This window comes from Manis javanica, chromosome 16 (assembly GCF_040802235.1).
Source record: "Manis javanica isolate MJ-LG chromosome 16, MJ_LKY, whole genome shotgun sequence".
In the NCBI taxonomy this organism is placed as follows: Eukaryota; Metazoa; Chordata; class Mammalia; order Pholidota; family Manidae; genus Manis; species Manis javanica.
In genome coordinates this window covers 23,725,476-23,748,112 of record NC_133171.1, presented here as the reverse complement: position 1 = coordinate 23,748,112, position 22,637 = coordinate 23,725,476, and the positions used below count along the sequence as shown (strand labels likewise).

Genomic DNA, 22,637 nt, shown 5'->3' with positions numbered 1-22,637 from the left:
AGATGAGGGTCAAATGGATGGATTGACTTTCCCAGATGCCTTGCTCACCCCCTTCCAGCTCCTTCCCCTCTCCGGCACTCTGCCATCAGAATACGCTGCTTTACCCAGCTAACATTTTTGTCACCTCTGCATCATTTTCTCAGGGGACTCAGAATTTTGGGATTTCCTTGGCCAAACATTGTTTTATGAGAGTCCTCATCAGGTAGTTTTTCATTTTATCTGATGAAGTAGAGCTTTTAAGAAGAAAATGTCACTCAGCATTTCTGGGACAACAGAAGAGAGTGGTCGCTGTCACAGTCCACCCTCAGGCCGCGGCCGCAGGGAATGAAGCTTCACTGCACGCGCTCGCACGCATATCGATGGTACAGTTAGACAGCATTTGTATTGCTCAAATGAATGTTCATTTGCTAATTCCTGGTAAAAGGAGAATTTATGTGGCTAAATGACACTGACTGATGGTACAGGTCAACACAGTAAGTGTGCAATGAATGCACGAGCCCAAGTATAAAAGCAAATCCTCCCAAATGATAAAGCAGGTGCAAGCCCAAGAATCTGAAAAGGTGTATATACATAGCTTTCGGAGGGGGAGTTTTTTATAATAAGTTTTCATTTTTTAGTTCAGTTTCTGTGTTCAAGCACAGCATATCAAAGAATTCAGAGAGGACACTGAAACTGGTTTTTTCCTATTTGGCCAAAGTGCCATTAAGATCTCCTGTGGGCATCTGAGTGCCGCCTTACCTGCATAGCTCCCAAACATTCTCAAGCTATTCCTTTCCCACGTGAGTTAATGGTGGGTGGGAAGGCTGAAGAGAGCTGAGAAACCTGTCATAGTTTCTACCTACTGGAAGTTCAGAAAAAATTCTTAGGGACTAGAAGTGGCCTGAATTTTTTTTGGTGGCTGGGTGATATCTTTGCATGTTTATTTTTTGAGGAAAACTTTTTTTTCTATTCAGCTAATCATGGCAACTTTGGTAGGTAATGAGACAAGTTCGGTAGGGCTAAATAATAATTTTTAATTATCTGAGAGGATTTTTAGGAAAAGAATGTGTGTAAATTCTTATATTTATTACATCAGAAATTGATTCAAACTGATTTTGAAAAATTACTTCTTTAAAAGTTGACCTTTTCCTGATTTTTATGTGGTGCATTTATTACACTTTTTCAGGCGGGCATTACAAAAAAATACTTTTGGTCTTATGCTGATTGTCTAATGAGCCTGAGCCCATTGGTATTATGATTAAAGAGTTTGCAAGTTTCTGAATTGTTACATTAGGTAATGAGAAATACAGGTCAAAAAAGCTATTTTAATGGCTAGTTTTAAGAGCAATGACATCAAAATTCATAGTATACAACCGAAGAACATTGTTTTGGGAAGGAAGTAAGGTTTCATTTCTCGTAATTCCACACTTGAAATGACAGAATGTAATTCTAATGAGACCTCAGACTTTGGACTTTCACTGTGTAGAATATCTCAGTTGATTACATCCCATTTATAGATCCCAATTATAGACAGAGTCTTCCTTCAAATGTGATGTCGCCATCTTGGTTGACTGCCGGTTGAAGTCTGTTATGTGCATATGGCGAAATTATTTTTGAAAGGGGAGAAGTAGAAGAAGGAAGAGACTTTCTTTACTCTGAGAATTCAGAGATGCAGGAAAGTAGATCTTTAAAAATGCTTAATCCCTTAAAAATCATATGTTTAAACTATTTTTAGACCCATCTATACTTCTCTGTTCTTCTAAACTCTAAGTTATTGGAAACGCAGGATGGAGGCATTGTGGCAGGTATTTTTCATTTCCGTTGACCCTTGAACAACACGGGGCTTAGAGGGGCCACCCAAATCCACGCTTTGACTCCTCAGAAACTTAACAACTAATTGCCTGTTGTTAACTGGAAGCCTTACCAATAACTTAAACAGTCTATTGACAGATACTTTGTATGTTACATGTACAATATACTGAATTTTTACAATAAAGTAAGCAAGAAAGTAGAAAATGTCTCTTCAATCTGTTGCCAACCTCCAAAACTTTTTCCAATATATTTGTTGAAAAAACAAATCCATGTATAAGTTGAAACCTATGCTGTTTGAGGGTCCACTGTATTTGTTCTTTGAAACACTGGGGTCACTGCTACCTAGGAAGGCACTCGTTTATTATACATAATAATAAATTACTGTTTATTTCTTTAAGATAACTCTAACTTATCTTGAAGGACAACTTTCACAAAATGGACTTAAATGATGTGAAAGTCAACATTTATTGAGCCTGAGAAATGAAACACTTTTTCGTACTCAATGGAACTAAATATTTATGACAGCGAAGACCAAGGCCCCCTGGGGCTTCCCTCTGACCATCACACTGAGGGTGGCACAGGAGTTCTGCAGATGCTCCACATCATTTTTATCATCACTGAATCTTCTGGGAATAATCTGCATTCAGTGTGTTGCTAAATCCAGTCAGTCAGCAACCCACCGCTGCCCGCTCCCCACTTCAGGCCCTGCTGCCTTTGCTAATTCCTCCTCGTCCTTCAAGATTCAGGTCAGCAGCCAATTTGAGGAATCTTTCTTTGTCCCTCAGACTGCGCTAAAAGCTGCACTCTGAGCTCAAGGCAGCTTATATATACCTCTGTCCTTGTACTGACCAGAGTATTGAAAAATACCTGTTTCTGTCTGTCTTTCCTATTAGAAACAAGCTTCTTAAGGTCAGAGACTCTTTTTATTCATTTCTGTTTCTCCAACATCTGGCAAAGTGCTCGGACAGGAGGGGCACTCAGTAAATCTTGATGAACTAACCTTACCTTCTCTCAGTGAACTCACATTTTCATGGGAAAGACGACTTACCAACAAGCAGTTGAAATGTGAAGAGGTCCTTGCCATACAAGGTGTGTGTGCAGGGGTCACTGGAGGCCCAGGAAGTCCTATAGCCCATCCTCTTCATGACGTCACAGACTAAACTGTGAGGAAATGGGTCCAAAGGTCTGAGTGATATTCTGGTTCTCCACCAGAGAAATAGGAGGAAATAGGATCAAAATAAAGGAACACAGAGAAAGGTGGACCTTATACTACTCTTACTATGATTTGCAATACTGGCTCTCCTGGCTGATGGTCCTTTTTCTCAACCAAGATCGCAGCAGGTCGTCACCCTGGAAACGAGATCTCGTCACCCTGGAGAGGAGCATCCTCTGTTTCTGAGAGAGACCCAGGTCCTGCCTTTAAGAAGCATACAAACCGAGGGAACAGCTTTGTGCACCAAGGCTCAATACACACCAGAATGGGGTAAATGGACTGCTGAAGAGAAAGAAGAAAGTATCTTCTCGGAGATGCTATCTCTGAAAGGAATACTGGAAATAATGGCAGGGGAAACTAAAGTCGGACTGATTATTTTTTAAAAAGAAAGCCTGGGAACTCGAGGGAGCTGGGCTCCAACCATTCTCTGTAGATGGGGTTGCTGCTCCTGGAACCGTGCAGACAGGGAGCGTCGCCCCCATTGGGGCCCGGTGTTAGGTGCACTTCATAGGCTCCGTGGAATGTCATTAAATACAGACCTCAAAAGTAGACGCTAATGACATTCAGAGCAAGAGGCAGAAACGATCACAGGGCACTGTGCCCTCCTGCTGACACGCGTGGGCCCGGGGACGTCGCTTCAGGTTCTCTGCACGAAGGAACATTCTAGTGCTCGGTAAAGGTGACTCTAGCCCAGAGCTCAAGGGAGCAATTCCATTTGAGCAAATACGGCACAAAGCCTGAGACCCCTTCTCCTGGGAAGTCATGAAATAAACAATGACTTCTGGCCAGCGCTCTTAAGCCATATTTGCTTCATGTGTACCAAAGGGCTGCACCCCTCCAAGAGGGGAGGCCACTGCGCTGCCTGTGGCAAGACCCCTGACATCTACAGCTTCCCTGTGGAAAGCATCTTCATGCAGACATCCTTGTCTGCCCTCTGATACGCTCAGTTTTAAACAAGACACAGGCGAAGCCCATTCCTTCGTCTCCAATAAGGCAACGATAAGTTCGGATTGGCTATGGCCATGGCCCACCAGTTCTGGCACAAGACTGACAAATAAAAGGGGTCAAAGTACCACGCCACCATCACCCGTCCCACTTTGCTGACCCCGCTACTCAGCTCCCTCTGCAAGGGCTGGGCTGGAGGCTGGGCTTCTGCGCTCCCGAGTAAGCTCCCCTCCCTTCCGGCTGGGAGCAGAGGGCGTGGGCCGACAGCAGAACACCGACGCCGACCGACGAGGCCGTGGTGAGGATAAGGGGGGGCAGGAAGCCCTGTGACCAGTTCCGTCCTTGCTGTCCTGCAGCTTCCTTCCTGCTAGAGAACCAAACTATGCTGTAACTCAGCGGAGAACCGTCTCTCTTGGTGGCCCCCCGGCTTCTGCTGCTTCAGTGTAAAACACCTTATGTTTAACAAAGTATGAAACGCAGAAGTGAAAATTATTTTAAATAAAAAGGAGGTGAAGGTTGAATATTCACTTTAGATTACTTTAATTTTATGAATATTCCAACTCAAAGAAGAATATTGCACATTGCTTTTATATCACAATTGTCATTTTTCTCTCTGGTGAGATTTTGATAGACAAAGTTGACTTTGGAAATAACACAGAGAGAATGCCTTAATTGGTTAAACGATTTCAATAACCTGTGAGGAACTGAAAGTAGGATATTACATTCATAGAAAAGACAAGTACATATGCATAAATTCACTCGGCTGTAGCAAAAACTGATAACTTCTTGTGTACTCTGGAAACTTAAAGGAGACAAAAGTGAGAATGCTGCAAAAATAGACTCGAACTCCACGATGCATCAATGCAATTTTTGCTTGTGAAAATCCATTATACCTGCAAGACTTCTAAGAATATCTGACCACCCTGTAAACCTCTTAACGCTGGAGAAGCTAACATCTGATATTTTAAAAACAAAATCCAAGTAAATACAAGTCTGCACTGTTAGAAAAAAAAAAGAACACACAAAATCTGTGAATGGTAAGATAAAATTACCCCAATAACATAAACAAAAATACAAAACCAAAAAATAAAAGCATCATGTTTTGGCACCTGTAAACATTTCTGTTCAAACTTGTGAATCTAAAGTTTTCCCCCAAGTAACAAACAGTTATCATCATGTAGTTACAGAGTAAATGCTGAAAATTTAAGAAAATAAAATGTCAGTGGTAAGTAAACAAAGTCCTGTGAAACTCTCCCAGTCCTTACGACTTTATCACACCAGTTTTTGTCGTGTCTCCTGTCTGCTCCCCAGCTTGTTCAGCAGAGGCACAGCCTGGGCTGGGGCCCTGAGGGGGACACAGGCTTCAGGGGTCCGCCGTGCTCTTCCCAGACTTCCATTTTGCGTTTTTGTTATTTTTAGAAGTGTTCCTCGTCAAATTCATGAACACACCCAACTTTTGCTACGTGTTTTGTTCATTGCCCGGAAAGCCCAACCACAGGCAAGGAGAACGGGCTTAAGCATAGCGCACTGTCTGACGCGCCCTCACTCGTGCTCTGAGACATTCCGGCAATGTTGGGGCTCTTTCTTAACGTTTAAGCTACATGTTCCACACCGTGAATATTTTCCTTAACGGTTCTCCTAAAACACAACTCGTTTTTCACATTTTTGTGAACATTCCAGGCATCTGACACTGGAATATTTACTCTGCTGTCTTCATGAAATCCCGGTATTTTATGAACTATTTGAAGAAAGGGTACCTGCAGAAGGGACCTTCAAAAAAACACTTTTTTTTATCAAAAAGAAAAGGGTAGAATAATAGATTAGTTCAACTACCATGCCTTAAACTGAAGATGCTGACTATATTTCAGAAAACATAATTATTCCATTCAAAAAAATGATTCTTATTCATTCTGATGATTGGAGATTTACTCTGAATAAAAGATAAAGAAATTTCGTGAGTCTAGGATGGTGCCTGGATTGTGTGTGGGAGCAATTTTTTCAATTGGACGTAGATATTGGGCTATAACCACTTATGATCTTGTTTATTCATTAGATAATGATATGGCTATTCTGTGATTTCCATTTTCTGTTTGTTTTTAACATTTTTTAATTTCAGAACAATTAATTTTTTAATTAATTTTTCTCATCTGTCACTCGGATTCCATCTGGGTTTAAACAGAAGGCTTAGTCATAGTTTGGGGAGGAAGAAACTGAGCATGCATCAAAATGACTGCACCACCGAGAACCAAATTTCATTATAAATTCAGGAGACATAAAAACTTCAGCTCCAAATATACGTAAATTACTTGTGATAGTTTAAATAAGTCAAGTAGTATTTAAAGGCTTACCTTCCAGCCTTTTCACTATTAGTATAATAGGATCCCCACAAGTTGAGGAAGTTATTCGCTACAAAGCCAACCTGTGATACGTCAGAATGTTTTTGCCATCAGAAGTATACACATCGGCCAACAGGGAACTTAACTGTGAGTCAGAAAAGATAACGACACTAAATAAAACCCTTTTACATTTGAAAATGCCATTACAGTTCAGAAACATCTTCAGAACACAAAACCTGTAACAATTTTTTAAATCTTCACACATACACTCCATAGTTTTCTCTACCAATAATCAAAAGCTCTGCAGGTTATGGGATGTGCTTATCATCATTCAAGCTAGGACAAGCCTACTGTAGCACTTCCTTACTTACAAAAATCAAAACTAATTTTATTTAAAATACAGTTCTTTAATTTATAATTCCTATTGAAGAGGACTTGAGAATTCCACAAAGTATACCTTAAAACATTCCAAAGGGACACAGTGGAGGAAATCCAACATTATTTTTTCTATTCTAAAGACTCAGTGCAGACTCCCCGCATGGGCTTCTAGGCCTGGTTACAACCTGCAAACTGGAGAAAGGGCCAACAGCATTGCCTGTGGGGTGTTAGCTGCCCTTTGGATGCTTTGAAGCCTTCTTTCCTGAATCTTGGTGACGTGACAGGATCCAGGATTTCTGCATTTGGAAACCGATGTGTCAATTCCTCATTTTTCTTTAAAGCATCCTTTTAAAGACCTCATTGAAAATGTCTACATTAACAAAGTCTTTAAAAACCTCTACTGGGACTTCAAGAAGGCTTCAGATGCACATTCACACAGAGGCCTGAACTCGACAGCAGCTCTGACATGCAGATTTGAGGAGTGCATGTGTGCTTTTTATCTTCAAAGAATATATTCTCCAACCTATCAGGGGTTAGGAAAATCTGTCTAAATCCTATCTACTGAGGGGAAAAAAAGTTATCTAGGGATTTCTCTTACCATTTTTTAAAAAGATGCTGATATTATCTAGGTCAGTTTTTATTTTCAGGGTTTGGTTTGGGTAGATTGTAAAAAATATCAGTCAGGGACATATAAGCAAATAATGAAAACATAAATGTACTTGAACTCTCAGTCAAAGCTGTTCCTATAACCCTTGCTGGTTGAACCCCATACATCTCCTTTTGCTAATTCATTCCATGTGAAAACCAGTTCCTCCGGGGTTTTTTGGCAGAGAACATCAGAGAGGGCAACGTTAGACACTGACTTTAAGTATTTGAAAGTGAACTCTTAAATCAGAGTTTGTTAGTGCTGAACCGTGATGCGAACCATGACTGCACGGAACAGCCGTGAACAACCTCTCCCAGAACCTCATGCTTCGGTTTCACCTCTTGAATTTATCCTGGGAAATCCTTCAGAACTAACAAACGTACCAAAGGAAATAGTTACCGTTTACCATTCTGAATGCACCAAAGCCAATACTTTGAAGAACCTACAGTGTATTCTTCAGATATATGTGCCATCGACTATGAAAAAGGAAACACTTCAGGGAAAAAAATCACATTACAAAGTGTATTAGAAAAATAAATTACATAGCATGTGCCCATGGACCTGAAAGCTTTGCTAAAGTAAATTTCTTTTGACACAAAGATTGAATCACTCTGGCTATTTTCATATTATCAACAATGTCATTTTCAGCTTTTAAATTATATCCTCGAAAAAAAAAATCACTGAATGTAGAAAATTATTTCCAGTAGTGATCAGTAGCATGAAGGACCTCAGTGATCATGAGGCTGTAGAAATGCTGTCCATTCAACAGAGATTCAGAAGAAGTACACACACCCCGTTCGGGCTCGGTTTACCAGTTCATCGGGAGTTCATACGCAACTGGTGAATGATGACGCTCTCTATAAAGAGAAGAAAGACACGGCATTTTTAATTAAACTGAAACTCAGATGAGTTGTCTCTGTGAGGATCCATACCATATCATTTCATGAAAGACCATACATGTTAAACAAAACAAACGAAAACAGGTACATGAGCCCAATGGCTTCTCCTGCAGCTCTCTACTATCATTGGGTGACTTCCTTATGGATATACATTTTACTGCAAACATTCTTAAAGCCATTTATCAACCATGCCTAATATTCTAGCAATCTATTGTGCCCAAGGGAAGAACTGAACACAAAGACAGTAATTGGAGTGTCCCCATGGTGGGGAACCAGACTATTTCCCAGAAGTAACTTTATTCTCCCAGCCAGGCTCTTTCTGTTCTGAACAGCTTTCACATCCTTTTAATTTTTTTATGTGTGTGAATTTGAGTTTTAATAAGGAAACAGTCATTATTTATACCTAAGATGTCACAAAACACCTATGACTCATGTTTGCCACTCCCTGCTGCTTTTTGCATAATTCTGTGTATGCTTTTAAATCTAAATTCATTCTTATAAGAGTAAACAAAAAATAGGTGGAGACACTGATTAGAATAGTACCAGCCCCATTAGAGATGTGTGATACTTATATTTACCCAATAGATTCCGCTCAACCTTTATGCCTGCATGCACATGAATCATTTCTTCCATTCTAGCACTCAAGTACTATTTGCCAAGGCTCACCAGGTGCCCATCACTGGGCCACGTACAGAACTAGACTGCTGTGCAGAAGGGGAGTCCTGCCATTGCTGAGATTATAAGAGTGGAGGGCCCGAAGAGCCAAAGCAATCCTGAGAAGGAAGAATGAAGTGGGGGGGGGATCTCACTCCCCAACTTCAAGCTGTACTACAAAGCCACAGTAATCAGAACAATTTGGTACTGGCACAAGAACAGAGCCACAGACCAGTGGAACAGAACAGAGACTCCAAACATTAACCTAAACATATATGGTCAACTAATATTTGATAAAGGGGCCATGGACATACAATGGGGAAATGACAGTCTCTTCAACAGATGGTGCTGGCAAACCTGGACAGCTACATGTAAGAGAATGAAACTGGATCACTGTCTAACCCCATACACAAAAGTAAATTCAAAATGGATCAAAGACATGAATGTAAGTCATGAAACATAGACAGAAATCTCTTGGACATAAACATGAGTGACCTCTTCATGAACATATCTCCCTGGGCAAGGGAAACAAAAGCAAAAATGAACAAGTGGGACTATATCAAGCTGAAAAGCTTCTGTACAGCAAAGGACACCATCAACAGAACAAAAAGGTACCCTACAGTATGGGAGAATATATTCATAAATGACAGATCCGATAAAGGGTTGACATCCAAAATATATAAGGAGCTCACACACCTCGACAAACAAAAAGCAAATAATCCAATTGGAAAATGGGCAGAGGAGCTGAACAGACAGTTCTCTAAAGAAGAAATTCAGATGGCCAACAGGCACATGAAAAGATGCTCCACATCGCTTGTCATCAGAAAAATGCAAATTAAAACCACAATGAGATATCATCTCACACCAGTAAGGATGGCTACCATCCAAAAGACAAACAACAACAAATGTTGGCAAGGTTGTGGAGAAAGGGGAGCCCTCCTACACTGCTGGTGGGAATGTAAATTAGTTCAACCATTGTGGAAAGCAGTATGGAGGTTCCTCAAAATGCTCAAAATAGAACTACCATTTGACCCAGGAATTCCACTTCTAGGAATTTACCCCAAGAATGCAGCACCCCAGTTTGAAAAAGACAGATGCACCCCTATGTTTATCACTGCACTATTTACAATAGCCAAGATCTGGAAGCAACCTAAATGTCCATCAGTAGATGAATGGATAAAGAAGATGTGGTACAAATACACAATGGAGTATTACTCAGCCATAAGAAGAAAACAAATCCTACCATTTGCAACAACATGGATGGAACTAGAGGGTATTATGCTCAGTTAAAAAAGCCAGGCAGAGAAAGACAAGTACCAAATGATTTCATTCATATGTAGAATATAAGAACAAAGGAAAACTGAAGGAACTAAACAGCCGCAGAATCCCAGAACCCAAGAATGGACTAACAGTTACCAAAGGGAAAGGGACTGGGGAGGACGGGTGGGAAGGGAGGGATAAGGGGGATAAAGGGGCATTACGATTGGCACACATATGTAGTGGGGGACACGGGGAGGGCTGTGCAACACAGAGAAGACAAGTATCTATTTTACAGCATCTTACTACGCTGATGGACAGTGACTGTGAAGGGGTATGTGGGGGGGACTTGGTGAAGGGGGGAGCCTAGTAAACATAATGTCCTTCATGTAATTGTAGATTAATGATACTAAAAAAAAAAAAAGAAAAAAAAAGAGCAGAGGGAAGAAATAACAGGGTCCAATGGCGTCTCCTTGTTAACATATGGTAGGTAGTGTTTGACATGCAGAAGCAAATGCCAGGGTGTATCTCTAGCACGAGGAAATCTCCACCTGTTATTTCCACTTCCATTTCAAATGCTTGCTACCTAAGTTTTATGTTTATTTGGGTCGTTAACATCTAAGTAAACCTTAACTAAAGCACAGTATGTCATGACCCTATAGGTGCACGCTAATCACGTGGAGTGGATGATCTCAAAAAGAAAACTTGGCGTCATTTGGTTTTATTAGCTTTACTTCCTGATGACCACTAGGTGGCAATGTTACCTTCCTTCCCTCACCCTTTCAACACAAATGGAGATAAAAAGGAAGTTATATGAAACACTAATAAATGTTTTATATACTCAATTTTTAGCTATGAAGGTTTTGTAAAGTTTTTAAGGAAATATACTATTTTTAACTATACCAAACGCCCTTCAAAATCATTATCTCATTTTTTTCCACTATATCAAAATCTTCAGGCAAAAGCTAAAAACATAGTTAAACTATTATGTAGTTTAAAATCAGACTAAGACTCAAATACTGCTTCCCACTCAACACTTTCTTTTTTAAAATTTCTGTAGTAGGCTTCAAAGAGTAAAAAGACATAGGCCTGAAATCTCCCTAACAGATTTAAAATATCTTCCCCATTTTCCTCCATTAAAAAAATATAGGAACCATAAATGCATAATGCTTTGTTATCCTTACAGTGTTTGATTTCTTGACCTGCACTGTGTTTACCTGAGTGTATACACATGTCAAAATTCATCAAGCTGGATCCTAAGAGTTGTGCATTATTATATGAATCTCAATATATAAAATTAATTTTAAAAAGATAGGTATTGAAACAACAAAAAAATAGAAAATAGAAATTTAAAAGAGTAAAATCCAAATTGCTGTTAGTATGTATGTAATTGAGAACGGTTCTGCCTTTGTTCCTCACTACAAAATGAAGGTATCAGAGATCATGTCCCAAGTCCCCAGGGGGCTAATGCTTCGCGTCACTCTGACCCCTTCTCGCACTGTAAGTATGCAAACCCCTGAATTCCTAGAGCTGTCTTTGCTTAATCCTAGCGTTCTGGAGACTCCATAATAAACAACAGCTTTTCAGAACAGTATTTGATGAGCGTACATATGGCACAAGGGTCCATACACAGAAGAAACTATGTTTTGATTGGACCATTGCATTTTAGTATTGTACTTAAATTAGCAAACTGGAAATCCATGTGTGATATATATATATATATATATAGACCAGATTATGTTATTTAAAAGACTGTCTCAAAAATCTGACAATATCGAACAACAGAGTTTATTTCATTGAATCCTACTAAATAATAAAAGAGGGTATAAATATATATGTACCTAAACTTTATTTAAAAGAATACAATTAAGCCCAAGTTATTTTGTTTTATATAGATAGAAACATATTTCATCTTCTCCCTAGATATAGCTATATGATATTGATTGAAATTAATTAAACATATTTGGTAAATCTATGTTTGCTTATTTTTTGTTTTCCCAGATCTTCTGACTCAGAAAGAGTCACCCAACCAATACACAAAACTAAAAAATAACAAATGTTTTAAGCCATTAAATTTTGAGGTGACTCATCACACAGCAAAACGCTGCAAGAGTCCACAGTTGCCAGCACAAGAATGCTTTGGGGATTCATGCTGTGATTTATGTTTAAAAAAAAAAAGGGCAGAGTCCCCAAGTCTCCTCCTGTTTTTTTTTTTTTTTTTTATAATTTATAGTACAGTGAAATAATATTACAAATTTTATTGGAGTTACAAAGTCAGTGAGCAAATCTTATTCCATCTCCTCCTCTGCATTCATTTCATCTGAGAGTAAGACCCAAAGAGGTCATCTGGGGCTCCTAAAGTGATGTGAGGAAAACCATGTATGATTCTGTATAACTTTTCTCTGTTTACATTTACCATTTCTCTGACATTAATAGTTTATAGAGTACATAACAGACAGATTGAGACCAGGGTCTGTAGTTAATTACCACCTAGATCATCATCTTACTCAAGATAGCACAGCACTTAAATTTGGGGGCCCCTGATGTGCAGACATTTAGCGACTTAAGTCCCCTTCTTCTAATTGGAAGAAGAAAAAAACCCTATATCTTAACGTATATGCATGGGGACAGTGTCCTTTTTATATATCTTTGACATTAACAGTTTACCTAAAGCACTTACACACATTTTCCTCTATATGTCTCTCTGCATAGTGACCTGTATGTTTCTTTCCTTAAGGAACTTCAGATAACCAATTAAATGTGTTATTTGTTAATAACATTGTGTGTGATTTGGTGATACTGTGAAATGATGCGGCTTCTACATTCACTCTCTCATTGTGCCTCCTCACAGATAACGTCCGAGGACAGGAAGCTGCGCTACGACCAGCTGCTAATCACACTTGACTCTGACCTTCCTAAGTCTTCAGTCTCCTTGGGGGTCATTCAAAATTACTGACCAGCCAGGGGACTTGAGATCCAAGGTTGTACCACCCAAGGCGGGACTTGGGGAGAAATCTAAGGGAGTCTAACTATTGAGCGCTAGAATGGGGCAACATGGCAGCAAATTGGAGCTCTGGCTGCTGAGTAGGAAAGGTGTACTTCCTGGGAAGTCGGCGCCTGCCTTCCAGGCAGCGCATGTGTTTATGCTCCTAGTGAACGAGCCTAGATCACTTTGGTAGCCTCTCAGTTCACACGCCAAAGAGGAAACAGCCGCAGTTCAGTCTCGAGCAGGGCTGTGCACCAAAGGAAACTGCACACCAGATCCCTAGGGGAGGTATTTCCTCTTGGAGTTCGCATCCGTGCGCTGGCTTACGGTCCGCTTCCCATGCTCCACGGCTCCCCTGGGGCCCGGCTGGAGGGCGCGGCGCTGGCTCAGGGCTCTGCGCTCTTACTCTACAGCTACCAAACCCCGGCTTTGGACGTGCTGCCTGCAGGGTGGTTTATCCACCCGCACAATGTCCCACGTTCTCTATACCTTTTAGAAGCCGGATTGCCTAGATATTATTGACTCTTAAGGTTCTCATTTTAATAAATTGCTTCAGCATTCAGCCCTGTTATCATATGCAGAAATTAATCATTGTTCTGATAAAGCATCTGTTTTAAATATGAAGTCCAATAAACTGGCTCTGTTGTCTTGGACTTGTGTTCCTGTTGGACTCAGCTCAGCTAATTAAAAATACTTCCGCTAATCAGGGTTGTCATGTGCCTCAGGAAGCTTTTGAACCAGATGAGATATAAACTGTCTTGAAGTTTCTCAACCATCTCAAAGTTTATTTGCTTCCTTCCAAAACATTTCTCCCTCTTTCATCAGCCCACATCACCCCTTCCCTCGCCAGGCTGCAGAGGTTACAAAGAATCAGTTATGACCAGGAACTTCTTCAGGCAAGCTAATCTTTATCTCTCACGTAGATGACTGTTCCCCAGATACAAGCAAATTGGGACTTGTTCTCCCACATACAACATTAGTGATAAATAAAAACTAAAATGTCAAATCACTATGTTGTTCAACTAAAACTAATGTAACACTGTATGTCAACTACACTTCAACAAACACGCACACCACAACAACCTTAAACAAAAACTAAATGGTGGGAAAAAGCATGCTCAGGTTCTACCCTTTTGGACATGGGTGCTAAATGCCTAAATTGATCTGAGTCTTTGGCTGGTCACAGGAAGAAAATGGAGAAGGACCCTGTACTTTTTAGGTGGGGAAACAGCAGTCATCAAAGTGCTGTTGTGAGAACTTTGACACATGTAATTTCTATGTAGACATCTCAGTGTCTCAAAGTCCCCTGGCAATATTATTTTGGCCCCACGAGTGTGGGTGTTTTAGTCTACGTATGAATATACACTTTGCTCAGTTGAAGCTGTTTCATCACATGAAATCATGAATAAAGTATGGGGAGAAAAGAAGACCTGGCTTCAACATTAATAGGATGCTTGGACATCTCTAGACCCTGGGATTTTTCTGATTTGGTTTTGTTTTCATCTTTAGTACCCAAGACAGTTACCCTCTGGCCTCTAGTCTGGTTCAGCCATAACCAGACCCTGACTTTGCAACTCTTTTTCATCATACGTACGTAATCTTAGCACAGTAGAGAGGCCTAAACCGCTTCTCCCAGGTGAGCAATTACTCATTCATTCTTAGGAGAAGCGCTAGGGCAGGATCTTTTAAGTTGCTTGCTAAACAGCAGAAGCCTATCGTATTATGACCATGAGGAGGAATGCCGGAATCATAAAACGCTGCAGCTAAACGCTTCACCATCAGCTGCGAGCGCACGTGCCCAATGGAACAGTCTGACTCTGGGGCCTGGCCTGGCCTGGTTTTTCCCGAGCCGTCTCCTGGTCCGCCGTTCAGCGGCTCACCCTCTCCGGATGTTCACCTGCGTATGGACCCTAAATCTAAATCCTGCTTGTGGGAGCTGTTGTTTTGGTCTTTTAAGAAGAAAGCCTCTCTGGCCTGCCATGGAGGACCTCCCCGAGCCTGTGGGCAGGACAAACCCCTGAAACATTCTCCTCCTTCAGGGTCTTTCATGCTCCTCTGCGGGGGACTCAGGGTGAGGGAACAGCCACTGGTGACTCATTCAAGAATGTCTCCCCTTCACAGGCAAGTCAGGCTCCCTCGGTTCTCCACCGTGTGATGGCTTCGGGTGCGGCAACTCCCGGTCCACGACTCTTGGTTGTTTGGCACCCGTTCCCTGCCATGGCACTAGAAGTTAGGAATAGACGTATTCCACCACCCAGAAGGACAGTGCCTGATTTCCTCTACCCCTACCGCGTCATTGCCCCCGGGTTCTCACCCACGGCTTGCCCGTGCCCTCCGCGTCATCCTGCAGCTTTGCATTGCACATGAAGGGAAGGAGCGAGAACACCTCTTTCTTCCCCAGGGCCCAGCCATCCTTCAACTGCTGGTTTTCTTTCTCGACAGTAAGCACCAAGTTTTTGACAGCAATGGGCAGGCTTTAAGCCTGATTTGATTGTGAAATAATGGTTTGTCTTCCAAGTGGAGTCAACGTTTTTAAAAGATTTTGAACAGAGAAGGACACAACCACCGGAAGGAGAAGCAGGAAAAACAGCAGCCCAGGGAGAAGAAACAGGCCAGCAGGCCGAGGAAGGGAGGCCCGGCCTGCCGTGCACGGTGCCGGGCGGCAGGAGCGCGCAATGGGGAAGGAAGAGATGCCCAGAGGGGCGGGGCCGTGGACGGCGGGTCACGGGGGGCCCGAGCGCCACACCGAGGGGGTCGGCATCACTCGTAGGAATGAGAAGCACTGGGTGGGTGTTCAGATAACGGAGCGACATGATCAGTGTGCACTTTGGAAAACGAAATGAAAAAGGAATGAGAATGTTTTGAGGCTGCAGATTGGGAGGCCAGGCAGGGGAATGTCAGAGCGAGAGGCAGATGGGAAGTAGGGCAGCGGCTGGCGCGACGCCGGGGTGCGCTCAGCGGCCGGAGCCGCGAGGGGGTCGGAACGCGAGGGACCCGCCAGAGGGCGGACCGGGAGGCCGAGGGGAAAGGGGAGCCTGAGGGCGCCCGACTGGGGGGTCTGGGGACCCCTGCCTGCTGGGGAGGAGAAGGCGGACTCGGAGGGGAGACGAGGGGCCACTGAGAAGGGCCCGTCCTCCCAGGGGATCCCCGAGGCCGCGGGGGGGAGTCCGGGAGGCTACCGGGCGGGCGCACCGTGTGGACACGGGAGGAACGACGGCCCTCGGGACGCGCGCGTGACAAAGGAGCCAGAGAGGGCAACGGGGCAGCAGCGGCAGCGACGCCGCAGGGCGGGCAGGGCGCCCCCGGGGGACTTGCCGAGGGACGCCTCTCCGGGAACCACGTGCCTCCCAAGCAGCCGGCAGGGGGCCGGCCGAGGGGACGGGCGACAGGCAGGTGGGCCGAGGACCCCCGGGAGGGACGCAGAGGGCGGACGGGGCGACCGAGAGGCGGACCCAGGAGAGGCGGACTCAGGAGAGCCTCCGGGGAAAATGACGCGTGTCGTGTTTGGAGACGTCACCGAGCGGTGTTCGGCAGATATGTGGGACCATTTGGGAAAAATGAAAATAGATTCATAGGAAACCAAGTGGATGAAAAATGAAAGCAATGTTCCTTTGAAGGAAGAACAGTGGCGAGAGGAAGGGAACATCGCGTAGGGCACTGCCTGGCTCAGCAGGAGCAATGCGTGCGTTTACAGGGTGACTGTGTCAATACAGAAACACAAATGCTGGTGGCAGATGTATTCAAAAGTTTGTTGTGATCATATTGGGAGGGTGAGGGGCGGATCCTCAACTATCCAAACAGTAATGGGAAGACAAAGGACAGCATCTAAATTCAATGAACAAAGAGGCAGAGGGACAAGGACTCAGAAACAGGGCGACGGTGCGCGAGGAAACAGCTGAGAGTCAGGAGAGACTTTCCCCAGGGAGCAAAGCCGCAGGACGGGGGGGCAAGGGAGGGGCAGCTGTTCCCACCTTCTGCCGCGGCCGGTGTGTCAGCTCCGCACAGGATTCACTTTACTGAAAATGACAAGGAGTGGTTACTGAAAATGAGAAGGAGTGGAGGGCAAAGGGGCCCGGTGAGCGGGAGGCCGAGGGCTCTGCGGCAGCCGACGGGGCGGGCGGGGGACAGGGAGGGGTCCGAGCGCACCCAGATCCGAGCGCGGGGCAGGTGGCAGGAGGGGCTGCCGCCAGAGGAGGAGGCGAGCGGCGTGAGGGGGGTGGGTAACCCCGAGCTCCGAGGAGCCGTGGCCCCGTGCACTGGGAGCCCCTCTCTGTGCCCGTCCCGTTACCTCCCCCTCTCTGCCCTCTGGCCTCCCACCTAAGGACGCTCTCCGGGCCTAATATCCCTGGGGCTTTCCCCATCAGGAGAGCCCCACTCTTTCCCCAGTATTCTGAATCCATGAGAGAACGAGAAATCCAAACCTTTGTACATCTTACATTTTTAGACATATTTCCATCTCCCTGAAGTTATACTCTTCCCACACTGCACATCAAAGCTATTTCTTCACTTCTTTCAGAAGACATTCCAGTGAGAGATCTGGCCACACCCTAATCCTAACGATACATTTAAATCTCCGCCCATCAACTTCTCATCACTGAGAAGATGATAATGATACCAGTAGAAACAGAGTTACTGTTTAACCAGGTGACCCAGACAGGAATGTCATTGCCAACAAAGGACAATTACCCTTAGGGCTGTGGCACTCGCAGGAATGATCCCGGCACATGCCCACTAACTGGACACCATCACAGGGGGCTGAAACAGTCAACGCATGACAATTACTCTCAGGACAGGGACACCAGGACCTCCTCCGCACACAGACTGTGCCCTAGCGTCCCCAGGGCAGCCGTCACCCTGAGTCTGTGGAGATGGTACCCCTTCCTGGGAGTGCTGAGCAGCAGCTGCACAGCAGGCCTGGCGGGACCCCTGACCACGCGATCCAATGTCCCAGGAAAGGGGAAGGACACTGACTTCGTAATCCCATTGCTCTTATAAAAGCACATGAAACTGCACCTTAAAAATATTACGCCTGAAAATGGGAGCTGCGGTCAGAGTGCCTTTAATCTCTACCTTCTCTCACTTGTGGATTTCATCTCTAGTATGTCATTTAAAACAAAGCTTGCCAATAAATGTAGTGTTGGTTCTAACATTACAAAGGAAAAAGTGCTGTGAGGGGTTGCTCTTTATCATTTTGGGAAAGCAAGTATGTGTTGTTCTGCCAAGTTTTTTTAGCAGCTGTATTTTGTAGGTGGCTCTATTCCAAGATCCGGACGTGTGAGCATCCTGTCCCCACACCCTTCCCGCGGTGGGTGGGCTTCCAGGTGGAGGCGGCCTGAGCATGGTGTGGGGCGTGGGGGGTGGGCACATAAAAGCAAAAGCAGCAGCCACAGTGAGATGCTGACAGAAGCCCCCTGACGCTGTGGTTGGCTCGGCTGCAGTATGTTATGGTCCAGCAGCACAAAATACCCTAAACGCCAGGCAGACATTCGGAAAACAGCCAATCCTCTTGTCCGTGAAGGGATGGATGTCCGCTTTATAAAAGGGGAATGTCCCTTTAAAAAAACACCAGTCCATATTTAAAATGGCAAGATCTCCTGTTTAAATGTGTTCAGAATCATGTTTCATAAATTTTTTTCTCGGTCTGTCCTTCCCTCTAGCTTGGAATCCCATTACTGTGGCATGTCCGCCAGTTGCTCAACACTTTTTCACATATATGCTGAGAACGGCCGAGCCCTGGGCCAGAGCTCCGATTAAAGGGGATGTGAACACTGAGGCCTCTACCACCATCACATACAGTTCAAGTCCAAGCTCTACAGGGAAGGGAAATGCAACGAACTCAGAGGAGAGCCACTCTATCAGGAAGCATGATGATGGGGTTCAAAACTAATCATATACATCTTTTTGCTTTTGAATGCTCTTTTTTCCAAAAATCAAGAACAAGGGCTATCAAATCAAGTAATTTTCAAACCCTCACAATTCAGAAGTGGAAAAACAACCTTCGCAGCTATTGTATTTTGTAACATTCACCCAGTTGGCCCAAAAACGTCCACAAAAGTGCTGCCTACGCGGGACCTCAGGTGCTGCACTGCGGGTCATTAGCCTTGAGCTCATTTCCGGTTATTGAATCATGCAGCATCATGCCCACCTTCACGTGGTCAGTCCTCTCACATGGCACTTCGCACTCACGTACTGTTTCATGCTTATTAAAACATGCTTAAAATTAGTGAAAGTGACACAAACACAAGTAAAACACACAGGAATATTAATCCATTTCTCCATGTCACACACATACACACACAATCACAAACCGGTTCTATATTTGCAAGTAAGGTCCACACTTAACTGAGGAAAATATTTGAATTCAATTTAGCTACATTTGATGTCATTTTTTTCCTTGAAATTCATGTATCAGAATTTACTTTTGGCTATTTTCTATCCATTACAACCTCTGTTGAGCTATAACAGGTCATTTGGCAGCTCTATTCAAACTGCTGCACACTTTAAGCCAATTGCACACTTGAATAGAGCACAAGTCTGACATTCGTGGCTCTGAAATCATTGTCTACGAAATTTTGGGACTCTCGTGGAGATGGCTGAGACCTCTGCATCATGCAGATACAAGCAAGTAAAAGTCTGTTTACAGGGTTCCGTATTTCATTTCCATTTTATTTCACATTCAGATTGTTTCCTGAAATCATCTGAGGCTTTTGTTTTTGAATATTTTAGATAGCAGACCAGGCCCTGTGATAACCAGATGTTTTTTCCAAGATATGAAGCAAATCCGGGATTGATTTGACAGAGGCAAATGACAATTGTTCACTATTTCCTATTTCCTAATAGAATTTTTGAAAAATCAATTACTGGGGAACAGGGCCTGCTGAATTTGAATCGCAATTAGAATTACTGGCGCTGGCTTTGGAGAGGAGGTGATTCCTCCCCAGATTTACCCCACAGAAGCTCAGGTGGGTTAATGGATGCATCCACCCCGCGGGTGCAAAGCTGGGACCACAGACGGGGCCCTGCAGGCCCCGCATCCTCGCAGCGCCCAGCAGGGTCGGCGGGTTAGTTGCACACCCGCCCACACTCGGGGCACAGGGAAGACGCGCGGCTGTTAGGCGGTTACCCAGAGGCCATTCCGGGGTCGGGCAGCGCAGGCAGGGTGAGCAGCGGGCGGCCCGCAGGGCCGGGGAGGCGCGGGCCCGCGGACGTACCCCTCGGCATCCCTCCGCCCGTCCCCCCTCCGGGAGAGGCCTTGCTGCCGGCTGCGGGCTTCTTCAGCTCTATTTTCACAGACTGAGTCCCAGCTCGAGGCTCGGGTTTGGCCAGGTTTCCTGCTCCCGGGGCCACTACTGGCTTTCCTGCTTTCATACCTTTTGACATGGGGATGCGGGTAGGTGCAGGCCGCTGGGACGCCCCGTCTTGTCCTGACTGCGGGAGAGAACAGAGAGACACGAGGAGGCGGGTGAGCTGCCGCCTGGAGAGGCCCGTACCTGTGCGCAGCGGGCCCTCAGGTGACCCGGGGCCCCGCTGAAGTCACGCTGCCCGCTCGGAGTCCACGGCCAGGCCACTGTCACCCTCGTCCCTCCCCTCAAACATCTATGCCAGGCTTCTTTCCTCAGGCCCCCTCCCAGCCCTCCCTGAGGCCCACCCCCGCCCCTGCACGCGTGAGCTCCGGCAGCTTGCCCGCCCCCGTGCCCCAGACCATCTCCACCTCCTCAGATGCAGCGGCTTCCTCTCACCTCCCAAGGACGGGACACTGTCGCTGCTGGCCGCCCCTCCTTCTCTCGGGTATCTTCCTTGAGCCTCACCCCTTCACCCCCTACCCACCTTTCAGTCTCCTGCTGGCTCTTTGTCCTAGCTTACCTGCCTCCTAAATGGGGGTGTCACCACGTTCCCTTCCCAGCCCTCTTCGTGTCCCACATGAACCCCGAGAGTCCCCTGGGTCATCACCCCTGTGTCCCTGAGTCTCCAGCCTTCAAGGCCCCCCTGAAACACAGCTCTGTACCTACAACTGCTGCTAGACATTTCTGCCTGCCCCTGGCATCTCAAATATAACTGCCCCAGACATTACTTAGATTGTCCCCAAACAGTCCCCTACGTTTCTCATCCCATCCACCCAGAGAGCCAGCCCAGAAACCTGAGTCACCCTCTGTACTCAGTGTCACGAAATCTTCAATGTCTCCGTCCTCATTTTCACTGCCTTTGTTCAAGCCTGCACCATCTCAAGCCTAGAGAACTGCCACTGCGTCAATGTCCTCAGCCTCTGTCCCCTACAATTTATCCTTTAAACTGGTTTATAGACACATCTTTCTAAAACATAAATAATGTAATTTTGAGGCCATCATGACACTCTCAGTGGGTCCCTTCGTCTGCTCTGTGAGATTAAGTGTCAGCTTCATAATAGCACACACCTCTCCGTTACCTGACACTAAGTTGCCTTTCCGTTTTCTGCTCCTGGATTTTACCTCCATGCCGTCATTCCCCAAACCCCGCCAGGCTCCCTCCACATCGCCACACCTCTGCACACTGTCCTCTCTGCATACTTCCCTCTCCTTGTTGAAAATCTCTCAGTATGTGTGAAAACCCTCTCCTCTGTGGAGCCTCCCCTGCTGGTTCTTCTGTACGTACATCTACCATAGAACCACCAGGTGGGCACCAATCCTGCCTCCCCCACTAAGCCAAGACCTTCTAAAGGTCCTCTCTGCAGTCAGCACCTCACCCGGTGCTTAAGGGCAGCTAACGCTCGGAAAGCTTTGAACGAATCAATGCACACATGAACCAAACTCACCAGTCAACTTTGAAGAGGGGTGTCCCAAACTTCTTCTTGTCCCTTGATTTTAGAGGAGCTCACGTGCCTGAAGTACGTGGGCCATCACTCAGGCCTTGGAGATCTTAGTGGTTTTGAAATCCCATTTGTGTGTGGGGTTTAATCAGTAGTCAAAAATGTTACATAGAAGGTAAGACTATTCAATCTCACCCTTAAAATGGGAATAAGATGTCCTAGCAGCAAATCTGCTCTAAGTTACAACTTACACGTCTACATCTTTTCATAAAGATCATCAGAGAGAAACAACCTGTATAACCAAGCTATGCTCTGTGCCACCTCGAAAGCAAAAGCAAACCATATGAAGACGGTGAGTCACTCAGAATGCCATTTGGCGCCCACGGAGCGATGGCGAGAAGCTTAATGGCAAAGCTGTGAGTGACTCACATTGGGAAGTCTGTCTGGAATCTATGCTGGTGCACAGAGAGTTCAAGTAAATTACATTGCAGACATGGGAAAATAACTTAATTAAGACACAAGGCTTAAATGAGAAGCTTCCTGTCTTTAGGAATTTCCAATATATGTTGTAGAATTTGTTCAGAGTCTAGGAATCACAATTCCTGGCCTATTAGTTTAAATTATACCTAAAGAGTCCATGCTCTTCTGTAATTTCATTCACCAGTTTGTCCCAAGTGAACAAAGGCACTCACTGGAGGTATTCTGAAAAATGGAGTTCACTTTTAAGCTCTGGTTTTTATACTTTGGAGA

The 22,637-nt window shown here is 44.8% G+C and overlaps 1 protein-coding gene across 13 annotated transcripts in view; it reads right to left on the bottom strand.

The window, feature by feature from the left end:
* Positions 1-1,284: 1,284 nt before the first annotated feature.
* Positions 1,285-22,637, bottom strand: part of FILIP1 (filamin A interacting protein 1) — a 206,951-nt gene continuing 185,598 nt past the window's right edge. For 10 of the 13 annotated variants that reach the window (XM_037012539.2, XM_037012540.2, XM_073224347.1 and 7 more), the window contains 2 exons: positions 20,476-20,533; positions 1,285-8,166 (listed from right to left, as the gene is read on the bottom strand). In XM_037012539.2, coding sequence (XP_036868434.2) covers positions 8,126-8,166; positions 20,476-20,533 — 99 coding nt within the window. In that variant the 3' untranslated portion in view covers positions 1,285-8,125. Of the gene's footprint in view, positions 8,167-17,076; positions 17,122-20,475; positions 20,534-22,637 lie in introns of all 13 variants that reach the window. The other 3 variants (XR_012126110.1, XR_012126109.1, XM_037012537.2) reach the window with 3 other exon arrangements.